The sequence below is a fragment of the Lolium perenne genome, chromosome 2 (genome assembly GCF_019359855.2).
Source record: "Lolium perenne isolate Kyuss_39 chromosome 2, Kyuss_2.0, whole genome shotgun sequence".
In the NCBI taxonomy this organism is placed as follows: Eukaryota; Viridiplantae; Streptophyta; class Magnoliopsida; order Poales; family Poaceae; genus Lolium; species Lolium perenne.
The window spans coordinates 251,684,538-251,699,658 of NC_067245.2; the positions used below are offsets into that span (position 1 = coordinate 251,684,538).

General features: G+C 42.7%; 1 protein-coding gene across 2 annotated transcripts; it reads left to right on the plus strand.

Moving 5' to 3' along the window:
* The first annotated feature begins 2,289 nt into the window (after positions 1-2,289).
* On the plus strand, positions 2,290-5,376 carry LOC127335601 (probable low-specificity L-threonine aldolase 2). 2 transcript variants are annotated; one of them, XM_051362309.2, is made up of 11 exons: positions 2,294-2,448; positions 3,026-3,093; positions 3,218-3,704; positions 3,813-3,924; positions 4,001-4,051; positions 4,169-4,240; positions 4,320-4,452; positions 4,548-4,606; positions 4,705-4,802; positions 5,032-5,098; positions 5,198-5,376. In XM_051362309.2, the coding sequence occupies exons 3-11, from the start codon at positions 3,256-3,258 to the stop codon at positions 5,279-5,281; spliced, it is 1,125 nt and encodes a 374-aa protein (XP_051218269.1). In that variant the 5' UTR covers positions 2,294-2,448; positions 3,026-3,093; positions 3,218-3,255; the 3' UTR covers positions 5,282-5,376. The 2 variants fall into 2 exon arrangements, with proteins under 2 accessions (XP_051218268.1, XP_051218269.1); XM_051362308.2 differs by lacking the exon at positions 3,026-3,093 and having other exon boundaries at positions 2,290-2,448.
* Positions 5,377-15,121: the final 9,745 nt, after the last annotated feature.

Sequence of the window (15,121 nt, forward strand, 5' to 3'; positions counted from 1 at the left end):
CTCCCCCTTGATTCCTCCAACCATTCTTGCTCATATTTGAGGATTTGAGAGAGGAGATCTAGATCTACACTTCCACCAAACCGTTTCTTCTCTAAGTGAGGGAATCTCTTGGGATCTAGATCTTGGAGTCTTTGGTTGACTTTCCCCCTTGTTCTTCCTCTCCAATCTCATCCTAGCATTCGTTGCTTTGGTGGGATTTGAGTGTGAAGGACTTGAACACCTCCGGCGTTCTTGCTTTGCATCATTGCATAGTGTTGAGCTCTCCACCACGATTTGTTCGAGTGAGAGACCGTGAGCTTGTTACTCTTGGAGGGTGACCTCCTAGTTGGCTTGGTGATTGGTGCTCCGGTGATCTCTTCAAGAAGATTGTGAAGAGGCCCGGGCTTCTCCTTCGTGGAGCTTGTGAAGTGGTTGTGGAGCTTGCCATCTCCGGAGCGGAGGAAAAGCTAACCATAAGGAAAGGGCCATTATCCTTCGTGGGTGTGGTTCGGAGAATAGGGTGAGCCTTCGTGGCGCGGGGAATCCTTCGTGGGACCTCCACTCCTCCAAACGTGACGTACCTTGTTGCAAAGCAAGGGAACACGGGAATACATCCTCGTCTCCGCGTGCCTCGGTTATTTCTATACCCGAGCTCTCTTTCCTTGTGATAGCCATCGTGCTTGAAGTACATATATCTTGCTATCACTTGTGCTACATATATCTTGTGCCTATCTTGCTTAGCTCTAGTTGCTATTGTTACACTTAGTTGAGCTTAGCATATTTAGGGTTTGTGCTTGTAAACTAAACGATAGTTTAATTCCGCATTCATACAAGACAAATCCGCAAGAGTTTGTAATTGCCTATTCACCCCCCCCTCTAGGCGACATCTCGATCTTTCAGTTTCTCTCATCCATGCAACGCCCGTTATCCATCCCCGTGCCTACAGTATTTTAATCCTGCTGTTTACCATAATCACTACTGCTGTCTCTGTTACTCTGCTGCTGTTATTTCACTACTGCTACTGCTATAAAACTGTTACTACTGATAAACTCTTGCGAGCAAGTCTGTTTCCAGGTGCAGCTGAATTGACAACTCCGCTGTTAAGGCTTTCAAGTATTCTTTGTCTCCCCTTGTGTCGAATCAATAAATTGGGATTTACTTCCCGTGAAGACTGCTGCGATCCCCTATACTTGTGGGTTATCATCGGCTCGTCGGCCATGGCTCCAAATCTCGTTTGTCCCGTCGGTCGTTATCTGGTAAAGATGAGGAGGAAGACAGTTCTGACTATGGTGTCTGCACTAACGGGTGGGCACCTCTAATCCCGCATGAGATCATTTGTTCCCGGTGCACCGAACATCTCTTGTGTTTGATTTAGACCAGGATTAGTAAGTTTATGATACAAATGATTCTACAAGTTTATACATAATTAAAATAGACTTTTCCTTTTTTACAACCAATACCACATATATTTATAGTAATAAATAGTACATGGTAGAACGATTACAAAATAAAGTCTAAATGATACTATCAAATCTTTGAGGTTTTCAAACACTTTCTTCTTTCAAGACACAATCTTGTACTCTCCCAAAGGAAGCCAAAGATAGATAACAAATCATAAACTTGTAAACACCAACGAAGGATCTCCCGTAATTTTATTTTTAGCCGCAATGCCAAAACCGCGTGCACACGCGTAACTATTAAAGTAGTGAACCAACATCGGGCGAGAGTAACAACACCAGTATGTAAGGGAATAACAACCGGCCAGCCTTGCCAACGTCGCTGGAGAGCCGAAAGTACGAATCACCATTGTCGAGGACATATGAGCTAGGACAAAACTGCGAGGATAATCCTCCTCGCGACAACCATGAGAAAAGATCCAAAATTGATATGGTGAAGCAAGATCTGAACGCCCATACATAGAAAATTGTAACCTTGCAACACCATCAGTGATGTCGTGAAGATCTCATCGTCAAACAAAAGGTCGAAGATCACTTATTGCAGACGATACGGTGAAACTAACAAAAAAGAATTCGCTACCAAAATCCTAACATAATCTATTAAAACATTATTTTTTTACTGGAGATTTTAATTGGTCTCTTCCCGTACCACCGGAGGAGGGTGGCACATCATCTCATCTAGGTTAAGTGTTCCACAGCTGGGTGGAAGACCGATGGCAGAAAAGCAACGGCCCAGCGCCATCCAACGTGGCGGCGCAGGCGCGCACGTGACGACGGGTGGTCACGAAACGGGCGTGGCTGATTACGCGACGCCACCTAGGTATGTACTATCGATCTATCGTCCACCTCCTCCTCCTGCTCTCAGGCGGCGGACGCACAACCTCCTTCGTCTATAAAGCACCACCCCGCCCGCAGTTCCAACGCCACCACGGAAGCCACTCCACTCTCGGCCGGAATCCGCCTCGTCTCCGGTCCTCCTCCGGCTGCATCGTCTGATCCCCACCGGATTCTGGTGCGCAATTCTACACATCCTTCATTTCTTTCAGCCTCTCTCATCTCATCTCGTGCTCTAGAACCACGCGTGTGGATTGTTCTACTAGATTTTTTCTTTTCTTGAAACGGTGGATTGTTCTTGAATGATGATTCCCTAGCTAGCGATGCGCGACTGCCCTCATCTAATCCCCTTCAGCTCCAATCTTCCCTTCTTCTTGGAGGGAGCCGTTTATACTTTCGCCGCTTGTGAACAATTCCTCTGGGGAAATGCCTGACATGTGCCACCAAAATTTCTGGTTGTTGGACGGATAGAGTTGTGCCATCTCCTGTGCACACATTTGGCGTGTGTGCGTGGAGGGAGGCGTGCCAAGTTCACAACGCTACTGTCCTCTATTGGGTTTGGACGGGCTTGCAACGCCGAGCTGGTTTTTTTTTTTTTTTTTTTGCTTTTGGACTTGGACTTGACAGAGGGAGAGAACAAAGCCTAGCTTGCTTTCTTGTTCCACACTTCCAGCAAAGTCGTTTTCTAATACTCCTACGGTGCACTGACTGTGCGTTGCCCGGTGTGCCTAAAAGAGTAGAATTTTCATTTTCAGCGAGAAAGAAACATCTTTTCACGATAAGGACTAACACGTGATAGGCAGAGACAAAGTTCTGCTAGTAGGTACGTACTACCAAACAATCGAACCTGCATTCTCATTCGCACAATTCGTGGGGTGCTGCTGCCGAGATATTACCACAACAGATCCATCGGCAATCCTAACAACCTCCACTCCTGTTGGCCGCAGCGGCGCCGTACGTGAGATTCAGAGAACCAGGACGCGCGATGGTGACCAACAACAAGGTGGTGGACCTCCGGTCCGACACGGTGACCAAGCCCTCGGAGGCGATGCGCGCCGCCATGGCGGCCGCGGACGTGGACGACGACGTCCTGGGCGCGGACCCGACCGCGCAGCGCTTTGAGGCGGAGATGGCCAGGATCATGGGCAAGGAGGCGGCGCTGTTCGTGCCGTCGGGGACCATGGCCAACCTCGTCTCGGTCCTCGTGCACTGCGACGCCAGGGGCTGCGAGGTCATCCTCGGCGACAACTCACACATCCACGTCTACGAGAACGGTGGCATCTCCACCATCGGCGGCGTCCACCCAAAAACTGTTCCCAACAACGCCGACGGCACCATGGACATCGACAGGATCGTCGCCGCCATCAGGCATCAGGACGGGGCGCTCTACTATCCCACCACCAGGCTCATCTGCTTGGAGAACACACATGCAAAGTGAGTTTTCTTTTTTTTCTCTCTTTGACAGACATGCAGAGCGAGTTGCTCTGCTACCCCTTTCTCATGTTTCTGATCGATATATTTTCTTGCTTGTTCCTGCTGCAGTTGTGGTGGCAAGTGCCTGTCCGTAGAATACATTGACAAGGTTGGCGAGGTTGCTAAAAACCATGGCTTGAAGCTTCATATAGACGGAGCTCGCATCTTCAACGCTTCCGTGGTAAGTACTAGTATGGGATCACTTCAGCCTGCGTATCTTCTCCTGAAATTTCAGATCACTCTTCTTCCCCTGTCAGGCGCTTGGAGTACCTGTTGATAGACTTGTGAGGGCTGCTGATTCGGTTTCGGTACGCACAAACTTTCTGTTGAACATCTTTATCACATTGATCCGTTACCAAAATTGCCCTTCTGGAATATAGGATGATGTGTGACTCTATTTTATCTGTTAAACGTCAAAACTGCAGGTATGCCTATCAAAAGGGTTAGGTGCTCCCGTTGGATCAATTATTGTTGGTGCCAAGGCCTTCATAGACAAGGTGATGATGGATGCTCTGCTAGCAGCAGGTTTAAGCTTTTTCCGAGAACATGTAACGAAACTCTGAACAATGCTTTCAGGCTAAAATTCTTAGGAAGACACTTGGTGGTGGAATGAGGCAGGTGGGCATTCTTTGCGCTGCTGCCTATGTTGGAGTTCGCGACACCGTGGGCAAGCTTGCTGATGACCATAGGAAGGCTAAAGTTTTAGCAGGTTCCATGTTGATTCTCACTTCTCTTATTTATATCTAATAATTTAGTCCTTGATGGGAGACAATCCTGAATTTATTTTGTTTGCCAATTTGTTAGATGGGCTGAAGAAAATTAAACAGTTTACGGTTGATTTAACTTCAGTGGAGACCAATATGGTTAGCCTGTTAGACCATCTATTGAGTTTGATTGTTCCCTATAATATTTCACCTTTAGATACTATCATTATTTATATCTCCGATGGTGTATTTGCTAGGTATTCTTTGATATTGCGGATCCACGCATAACACCTGATAAACTGTGTCAAGTCCTCGAACAGCGCAATGTGCTAGCAATGCCAGCAAGCTCAAAGAGGTTCAATTTCCTTTCCCTCTAGTAGAAGTGTAATTCTTTTTGTCAAGCTCAACCGTGTTTCATACTGCCTAGTATTGTTAAGCTCAGTATAAGTATCCTTATCCTTATATGCCTGTATTGGTCTCTGACTAAAACTTTATATTGTATTTAAGAAATGCCCTTTTCATATGTAGTATGATGTATGCTTCACAACTATTAACCCTCAATTTTGAACAACCTTAATTTGCAGCGTCCGACTCGTCATCCACTACCAAATTTCAGATAGTGACGTCCAGCATGCCCTGACATGTATCGAGGTATAGAAACCGTAGATTCAGTGGACCTTCTTCTATCAACAATGCTCTAACTCGTGTGCGGAAGTGTGGATATCACTGATATGCTGCTCTGTTTTTCAGAAAGCTGTGGAGGAAATACTGTCAGGCAGTGCTAAATTTGAGCATTTGACAAACGGCAGTACGGCGAATTCATATGGGCATTAGGCTTCCTCCTGTTTGTAATCGTGGATCCTGTAGTAATAACTCTTGAACTGTAGTACTCCTACCTTGCAGAATAATCTATTGCTGTTTACTCTTTCCGGTTGGGCTAGAAGAAAGTCCCCTGCTCTGGATTTGCACTTATGCATTGCGCCACACACTATGTATCGGTTATAGGACCGTTAGTAGGACTCGCCCGTTCTATGTCTCCGCATGGGCCGGCCCATTTGTACCTTTTTCGTTTCTTTTTCTTTTCTTCATTTCGGGTTTTACTGTGTCTTTGCCTTACACTTTTTTACCCTTTTTTTCCTACTCTATGTTAGAATTCGTAAACAATTATTTTGTACAGCCAACATTTTTTATGAACAATTCTGCTTTTTTTTGGATATATGAATAATTTTTTAGCCCATGACCATACTTTTTTTTCTGAATCCATGGACATTTTTAGAATTTTTTTGAATAATCTATTTCGAAACCATGAACATTTCTTTATAGTGTCTGAACATTTTTTTAATATATAGTGTGACAACATTTTATTTAAAGTATGTGAACATATTTTTTTTGGAAAACAGTGTGAATTTTTTTTTGTAAAAATGTGAATATTTTAAATAGCGTGAACCATTTTATTAATAGTGCGTGAACACTTTTTAGTAACTTGAACAATTTTTGTAATATTTTGAACATTTGTAATACTTCATTTTTAATAGCGGGACCATTTTATTTATACTTCATGGACACTTTTTAGTAGCTTGAAATTATTTAGCAGTAATTTGGACATTTGTAATACCAGCACATGATAAACATTTCCGTAAAATTCACAATAAACTAAAAATGGATTTCACATATAATTTTGAAAACTTTTCCTGAAATAGAGAAGAGAAGGCCGGAAAACAAACATGTGAAGAATGAGAAGAAAAAAAAGGAAAATGTACGCGTGGGTATGCCGGTAGCTTTTCTGTTGAACATAAACATTTCCGTAAAATTCACGATAAACTAAAAATGGATTTCACATATAATTTTGAAAACTTTTCCTGAAATAGAGAAGAGAAGGCCGGAAAACAAACATGTGAAAGAATGAGAAGAAAAAAAAGGAAAATGTACGCGTGGGTATGCCGGTAGCTTTTCTGTTGAACATAAGGTGCCCTGGTAGCTGATGCTCTCTCTTTAGGCCTTGTTCGGCAGCCGTGGTTCAACAGGTTTTGTTGTGTCTAATCCCGGCCCGGTTTTGATCCACCACAAACCACGAACATACCGTTCGGTCGGCCGGTTTCTGATGGGCTTAGCCCCGATGGACCCCAAAAATACACGTCGGGTACGGCGGGTTGGAGTGGAACAGAAACGCTCGTCCCTCCTCGCGTTTCTGCCTTCCTGGCTGCTAGCGATGCGCAGCGACCGCGCTGACCCATGCTACCAAATAGCGTTTTAATGAGAGGGGTTAGGAGGGAAGTGGTTTTGAGGGGATTTGGTGAGTGGAGTGTTTTCACCCAATTCCGGTGGGGTTAACCCCACTAATTCCCTAAAAAACACTACTGCCGAACAAGCCCTTAAGTGGTTTGATCGCTCCTCACCAGGAGAATGCTAGATCAGAAGTTGATTTCCCTTGAATTTAGGCTTATTTTCTTTGGTTAGTTGGGGTTGATCTCTCGAGCGGTGGAAGCCAGACTTGATTGTCTCCAAGCTGGGAGAACCCAGCAACCTCACCACCATTGCCGTTGCTCAAAGCCATTCCAATTGTTACCTCATCATCTATATTTTTTTTAGATAAAAGGGCATAAGTCAGACGTTAAATTAATAACACCCTCAATGGTGAAATAGACACAAGATGCTGAACCCAGCTTACATGGTAGAACTACACACACTCACACACAACACGGGCCAACCGAGGGAGCCACAACCGGCAACGTGAACAACCGGCACGACTATTACACTCTAAGAAGAGGAGCACCAAACGCAGAGCGGGATACGTTGTCGGACCGGAGCTCACCCAAGCACGGGTAAATCGACCACCACCGCAAACGGCGAGACAGAACCACCATCGCAAACGCCACCAGAGACCGGTCACCACCAAGAATCGACCAGCAAAGCTCACCAACCAGCGAGGATCACCAAGGGAGCGCCCATCGAGAAACACTGTGGGTGCATACCACGAAGAAAGCCTTACCGAGGAGGGACAGAGAGAGGAGTACCTCCACCACCCCAACAACGGAGAGCCGCACGGCATGAGAACTCCAAGGTGGCATCTTCAAGAAGAACACGACGCAACAACGCCGCTACCACCCGATCCAGAGATCTTGGGTTTTCATCCGGAGCACGTGGAGAGGCCGAGTACCGCCATAACGATGCCTTCAAGAAGGTAACAACGTCCGCGGACACCGCCATCGTGTCCCAGAGGGCAAGGGTTTCCTCCGGCGAACGCACTCTCTCGTCTCCCATGGTAGCGGTTGTCGCCGAAACCACCACCGTACCACTGCCACACCACACAGCTCGCCGGCACCCCACCGTCCACACGCCCAAGCAACCCGACCAGCACCAGAGCCCGTGGCACGCTCGCCAACCAACCGGACTCCCACCATCTAGGGACGCCGCCCCGGCTTCCAACTCCGAGAACTGCAAATTGCTAAGCACGAAAGACACCATTGTGAGGGCCACAGACACCGACCAAGGACACCGGGCCGCCACAGCACCACCGCCAACCCACTGGAAAGAGCACCCCTGCCAGATCGACCAGCAAACCGCCCCCGAGGCAGCCGTAGCACGCAGATCTAGGCAGAGATGGATGGGCTCGAAGGGGCCCGGGCCCCTGCCCGGCTAATACGTCTCAAACGTATCTATAATTTTTGATGTCCCGTGCTTGTTTTACACCAATTCATATATATTTTGCTTACACTTCGTTGCACTTTTACATGATTTCCGGCACTAACCTATTAACAAGATGCCACAGTGTGAGTTCTCTGTTTTCTGCTGTTTTGTATTTCAGAAAAGTTGTACAGGAAATATTCTTTATGTGAGCTGCCCTACATGATGCCACAGTGCAATTCCTTGTGAGATGCCCTACATGATCAAGATCATCTTTATGTAATTCTACATGTTGTGTTTGCTGGGATCCGATGAATATTGTATAATATGTTGAGGTTGATTATATATTCATGTCATATGTTATTTGTGATCTTGCATGCTCTTCGTTGCTAGTGGATACTCTGACCAAGTAGATGCTTGTGACTCCAAGAGGGGGTATTCATGCTCGATAGTAGGTTCATGTGTCTATTAATCCGAGAGAGTGACAGGAACTTCTAAGATTGTAGATGTCCTGTTGCTACTAGGGAGAAAACAACAATGTTTTATCCGAGGGTAATTCTATTGTTTACTTTACACACATTGCTTAATACGATAATTTGTTGCTTGCAACTTAATACTGAAAGGGGTTCGGACGGTAACCGGAAGGTGGATTATTAGTCATAGACGCAGTTGGATTACAGTCTATGTATTATGTTGTAATGCCCAATCAAATCTCATAGTAATCATCTTGCCATGTATGGTCAATATTCTATCAATTGCCCAGCTGTAACTTGTTCACCCAACGTGCTATTTATCTTTATGGAGAGACACCTCTAGTGAACTGTGGACCCCGGTCCGTTTCTTTTACACTGATAAATTCATCTACTGCAATCTTGTTCTATTTACTTTCTGCAAACATCTCTTTCCACTCGATACGTCTAATCCTTTGTGTTCAGCAAACCGGTGAGATTGACAACCTCACTGCAAGTTGGGGCAAATTACTTTGGTTGTGTTATGTGCAGGTTCCACGTTGTTGCTGACGCCGGTAGTGCGCTCTGCCACTAGTCAGCTAGCAACATCTTCAGAAGTCACTCCTTTCTTCTACTGTTCGATAAATCTTGGTTTCATACTGATGGAAAACTTGTTGTTGTGCTCATCACACCTTCCTCTTGGGGTTTCCCAACCGCTTCCACAACAATGCTCAGCAAGATTGTCTGGCGCCATCACCGGAGCACCATCAAGATTTTCTGGTGCCGTTGCCGGGGAGAAAGAGGATTTCTGCAAGGGGAGTCTCTCATCTCCAATCTCTTTACTTTTTTATAGTTTGATTAGTTTACTTTATTTTTTTGTTTTATTTATTATATAGAAAACACACAAAAAAATAGTTTCTTTTTATAGTTGTCTTTATATCAAAAACACAAAAAATTAGTTTCTATTATAGCTGTTATTTCCGTTGCTTAGTTTTAATTTTGCTAAAATGAGTATTCCTGAAGTTGAGGTTCCTTATTTTAAGCAACAAGGGGGAGAAAGTTTGAAAGATGCTTGGTTTCGAATAATTAATGCTCATCATAGATGTACTAAAAAATATTCTACCATGATCCTCCATAGAAATTTTTATGTTGGTTTATCTATCTGGAATAGATATGTTTTGGATACTCTCACAGGGGGTAATTTTCTGGGTGCTCCCGCTTTGGAAGCCTGCAATTTAATTGAAAACTTGGTAGGAATTCCAACTACTAATGTTGTTAAAACTGAGAACACTTTGGAGGTTGTTATAGAAAGACTAATCTCTCTAGAGAAAAGTTTGTCAAATTGCCTTGATAATGCTAGCCAAACTAATGAATATATGTAAAGTATCAATAAAATAATCACTTTTTTAGAGGCTAGCAATATCCATGATAGTATAAACCTTAGGATTGGTAAAATAGAGGAGGCTATGGAAACTTTAAGTTCAACCTTTTTCTCTCTTGGGTTTAAGAAGGAGAAAGCTTTTGTGAGAAAAGAGCAAAAATTCATGTATGTTCCCAAGTCACCTAAGCCAAAACCCCATAATATGTTTAAAATTGATAAAACTTTTAGTACAACTAAGAGTAGCTTACATGTTGAATCATCTCCAGGGGTATCTAAAGTGCCTATTTTGACAAGTTGTCTTTTATAGGAAGTCATTGATCTTGATGCTTCTTCACTTGATAATACTTGATGCTCACACTTTTTCTACGCCCAGCTGAAAGGCGTTAAAGAAAAGCACTCTTGGGAGATAACCCACGTTTATTTTCTGTAATTTTTCTTTTGTTGAGTCTTGGAAGTTATTATCACTGTAATAACCTCTCCTTATCATTTTTATTTCGTTTTTGTGCCAAGAATAGCCTCTAATTGGAAGAAAGTAAGATTTAGGGAAGTTGCTGTCCTGAAAACAGATTCTGTGATGTTACCATAAAAATTCGTAAAAATAGACATAGCGGAATTTTCAGCTGTCCTAGTTTATGCATATGCCCCAAGTTATTATCTAACTTTCGTTAGTTGACCACTTTTTGAGATAAGTAACATAGGGTTTTCGAAAAAATTGATCTTTACCCGCTGTTCTCTTTTGACATATTTCTGCACTATTTGCATTTGCCTCTTAAATCTCTTTCTTATTGAGTTCTTTTGATCAAAGAGCTTTTTGAAGAGTTGCTACAGTAGCTAATGCTTTAATAGATGCTTGATATATGCTAGTATTGAACTCAAGTGGATTTATTTATTTTGATTGTACTAATGCTGCTAATAAAGAATTGTGTGAAGTTTTGTATGCATGAAGTTTTCAAGTGTAGGGAGAAAAGAATGATGTGATGAGATGAAGAACGGACAGAAGCTCAAGCTTGGGGATGCCCCTACACCCCAAGACATATTCAAGAGGTACAAGCGTCAAAGCTTGGGGATACCCAATGCATCCCCTCTTCATCAACAAAGCAACATGTCATCTTTCTATGTGCTATATTTTTATTGCTTCATACGCTATGTGTTGTTCTTGGAGCATCTTTATTTTTATTTTTTGTTTTGTTTTGTTTTGTTTTGTTTGCTGTAGCATATGTTGCATCCCGGCACATTTGTTTTGGAGAAAGACACGTTCCTTTTTTAATTGCATAGAACGTTCTAGTTTTCGTTGTTATTGTTATGCGAGTGTTCTAGTTTTCTGGTACTGTGTTTAACTCTTGTTCTTTCAGTTGAATTTTTTTCAGAGCTCGTTAGTATTTTTTATTTGTGTATGATTAGTTCTCTGGTCCATAATGTATTTCATCTCAGAGAGCTATTTCAAATAAGTTGATTGGTGTTGGATACGAGTAAAATATTTCATGACTATAGTGATGCAAAAGGAAGTTTGTCTAGATTGTTGCTTAGACTTTGGCATGTCATGTTGGATGTTATTCTTGTCATATGATTAGTATTTATTGTTGTAGCATGACTTGTCTTAAATGGCTAAGAGTGCATAATGTGGCATTGAAAGAATCATGTGTTGTTTCTATCATAAAAGCATAATATTATGGTATATTCTCCTTTGATGCTTTATTGGGTTGACTTGGCGCATGCTTATACCATGATATGACTATGACCAGTCAACTAAAGCCTATGTGATCATCTAGTTTTTTACCTGTAGTATCACTTTATGCTTTGACTCATAATGTTTTGTCGCTATGCATGATTATGGCCATTACTGCTCTCTTTGTTGGTCGCTCCCAGTCTTTTGCTAGCCTTCGCATGTGCTGAGTATGAACTCTACTCGTGCATCCAACCACCATAAACCGAAGTTTGCCAATTGTGTCCACCATATCTAACTAGTAACATTATTGCTATTCCAAGTAATTCATCATGTTTTTATTTATCTTCCAAATTAAGTTTTGGCATGAGAAAATTAGTCAGTAAAGCTCTCACGAACTTGATGGCACATTTACTTTCTTGCACTTAATAAATTTGATCATTGTACCTATCTTATGAAGTTTATATGGTTGAAAATTCCAAGTTGGGAGTTAGTATAACCATGCTTTTATGGGGAACACTTTCGACATTGCATTTATATTTAGTTGATGTAATGTTCTTTTGTTTATAGATGCCTAGCGGTGCGAAATAAAATGGAAACTTATAAGTCCATGGAGTTTGTATATGAGTTAGAGAAACGCATGGGCCGCTAATCTTAGCCATGCATCATTCATGGTGGAAATTTACAACTAAGCCATAGTGAGCATTCTATGAAGTATTTGCAATAAAAAGCTATACCCATAGTAAATAAAAGATTGCTGAGATGCTCACTGTCTATTTGTCTTGTCATTTTGGCATGTGATTGCTCCCACAAGAGTACCTCCATATCATCGGGCAAGAGGTACCCCGTTGGCGATTCTCAATGATACATGTATACTTACAATGATAAGAACTTATTTGGGACCTAAGTTCAGTAGCATGAGGATTAGATACTCACATTCAAGGGGCATGAGATTTTCAACTTGTGATTTGCAAGCATATAGCTCATTTTTTACTCACATTAACTCTAACCATTCAGCATGCTTATGGTAGTAGCAATGAGAGCTCAAAGCTAATAAGTACCATAGTTTTTGGAAGGTTTATAAAACTTTTTTTATCTTGCTTACTCTACAAAGTGTCTCTCTTTTACTTTTAAGTTGAGTCTTCATCTTCTACTTTATGCATCGATTAAGAGAGCATATAGTTGTCATTCTAAGTGCAATGTGCATAGTCCCAAAATTATTATTGATTGATTGATGATTGTGCAATTGCATGTTCTTAAATTACTTGTATCTAGTCACCCTTTGAACTTTAAAGGTGTCCTAGCATTTATGTTTTGCTATTCCACAAAGGACATGTTGAGTACCACTTTGTTATGTTTACTCTATGCTCATAAACAAACAGTTGCTTTCAATGCACTATTATTCATGATCTTTTGTTTGAGTTCTCTTCATGTTATAACATAGTTGCTAAGTTCTGTTGAATTATATCTATCAGGCCTATGTTTAGACTACTTAGATCCCAGCTCACAATGCTTTACATGCTTGATCATGATTGTGTTGGCTTCATGTCACCCCAAAAATTATTTTGTTATCACTTACCTACTCGAGGACGAGCAGGATTTAAGCTTGGGAATGCTTGGTACGTCTCAAACGTATCTATAATTTTTGATGCTCCATGCTTGTTTTACACCAATTCATATATGTTTTGCTTACACTTCGTTTCACTTTTACATGATTTTCGGCACTAACCTATAAACAAGATGCCAAAGTGTCAGTTCCCTGTTTTCTGCTGTTTTTGCATTTTAGAAAAGTTGTACAGGAAATATTCTCAGAATTGGACGAAATAAAATCCGAAGTCAATATTTTACCGAAATGAAGACGAAGTCTGGAGGGGGGGTCGAAGAGGCGCCACAGGGCGGCCAGACCACCCATGGCGTGGCCTGACCCGCTGCTTGTGACTGTAAAGCACACGTCTGTTGGGAACCCCAAGAGGAAGGTATGATGCGAACAATAGCGAGTTTTCCCTCAGAAAGAAACCAAGGTTATCGAACCAGTAGGAGATGAAGGTCACGTGAAGGTTGTTGGTGAAGGAGTGTAGTGCGGCGCAACACCAGGGATTCCGGCGCCAACATGGAATCTGCACAACACAATCAAAGTACTTTGCCCCAACTTAACAGTGAGGTTGTCAATCTCACCGGCTTGCTGAAAACAAAGGATTAAATGTATGGTGTGGAGAATGATGTTTGCTTGCAGAAAACAAAAGAGAACAATGATTGCAGTAGGTTGTATTTCAGATGTAAAAGAATGGACCGGGGTCCACAGTTCACTAGTGGTGTCTCTCCAATAAGATAAATAACATGTTGGGTGAACAAATTACAGTTGGGCATTTGACAAATAGAGAGGGCATAACAATGCACATACATATCATGATGACTACTATGAGATTTACTTAGGGCATTACGACAAAGAACATAGACCGCCATCCAGCATGCATCTATGCCTAAAAAGTCCACCTTCGGGTTAGCATCCGCACCCCCTCCAGTATTAAGTTACAAACAACAGACAATTGCATTAAGTACTGTGCGTAATGTAAACAATACAAATATCCTTAGACAAAGCATTGATGTTTTTTCCCTAGTGGCAACAACACATCCACAACCTTAGGGGTTGCTGTCACTCCCCCAGATTCACTGGAGACATGAACCCACTATCGAGCATAAATACTCCCTCTTGGAGTCACAAGTATCAACTTGGCTAGAGCCTCTACTAGCAACGGAGATCATGCAAGATCATAAACAACACATATATGATAGATCAATAATCAACTTGACATAGTATTCCATATTCATCGGATCCCAACAAACACAACATGTAGCATTACAAATAGATGATCTTGATCATGATAGGCAGCTCACAAGATCTAAACATGATAGCACAAGAGGAGAAGACAACCATCTAGCTACTGCTATGGACCCATAGTCCAAGGATGAACTACTCACGCATCAATCCGAAGGCGGGCATGGTGATGTAGAGCCCTCCGGTGATGATTCTCCTCTCCGGCAGGGTGCCGGAGGCGATCTCCTGAACCCCCCGAGATAGGGTTGACAGCGGCGGCGTCTCTGGAACTGTTCTGGTATTTTGGCTCTCGATGCTAGGGTTTTCGCGTTGGAAGGATTATATAGGCGAAGGGGCAGAGTCGGGGGACGCCCGAGGGGCCCACCCCATATGGCGGCGCGGCCAGGGGCCCTACCGCGCCGCCCTATGGTGTGGCCGCCTCGTGGCTCCTCTTCGTCTCTCCTTCGGTCTTCTGGAACACTCCGTGGAAAATAGGGCCGTGGGCTTTTGTTTCGTCCAATTCCGATAATATCCGTAAACTAACTTTTCTGAAATCAAAAACAGCAGAAAACAGGAACTGGCACTGCGGCATCTTTTTAATAGGTTAGTCCCGCAAAATGCATAAAAACATTATAAAGTGTGAGTAAAACATGTAGGTATTGTCATAAAATAAGCATGGAACATAAGAAATTATAGATACGTTGGAGACGTATCAAGCATCCCCAAGCTTAGTTCCTACTCG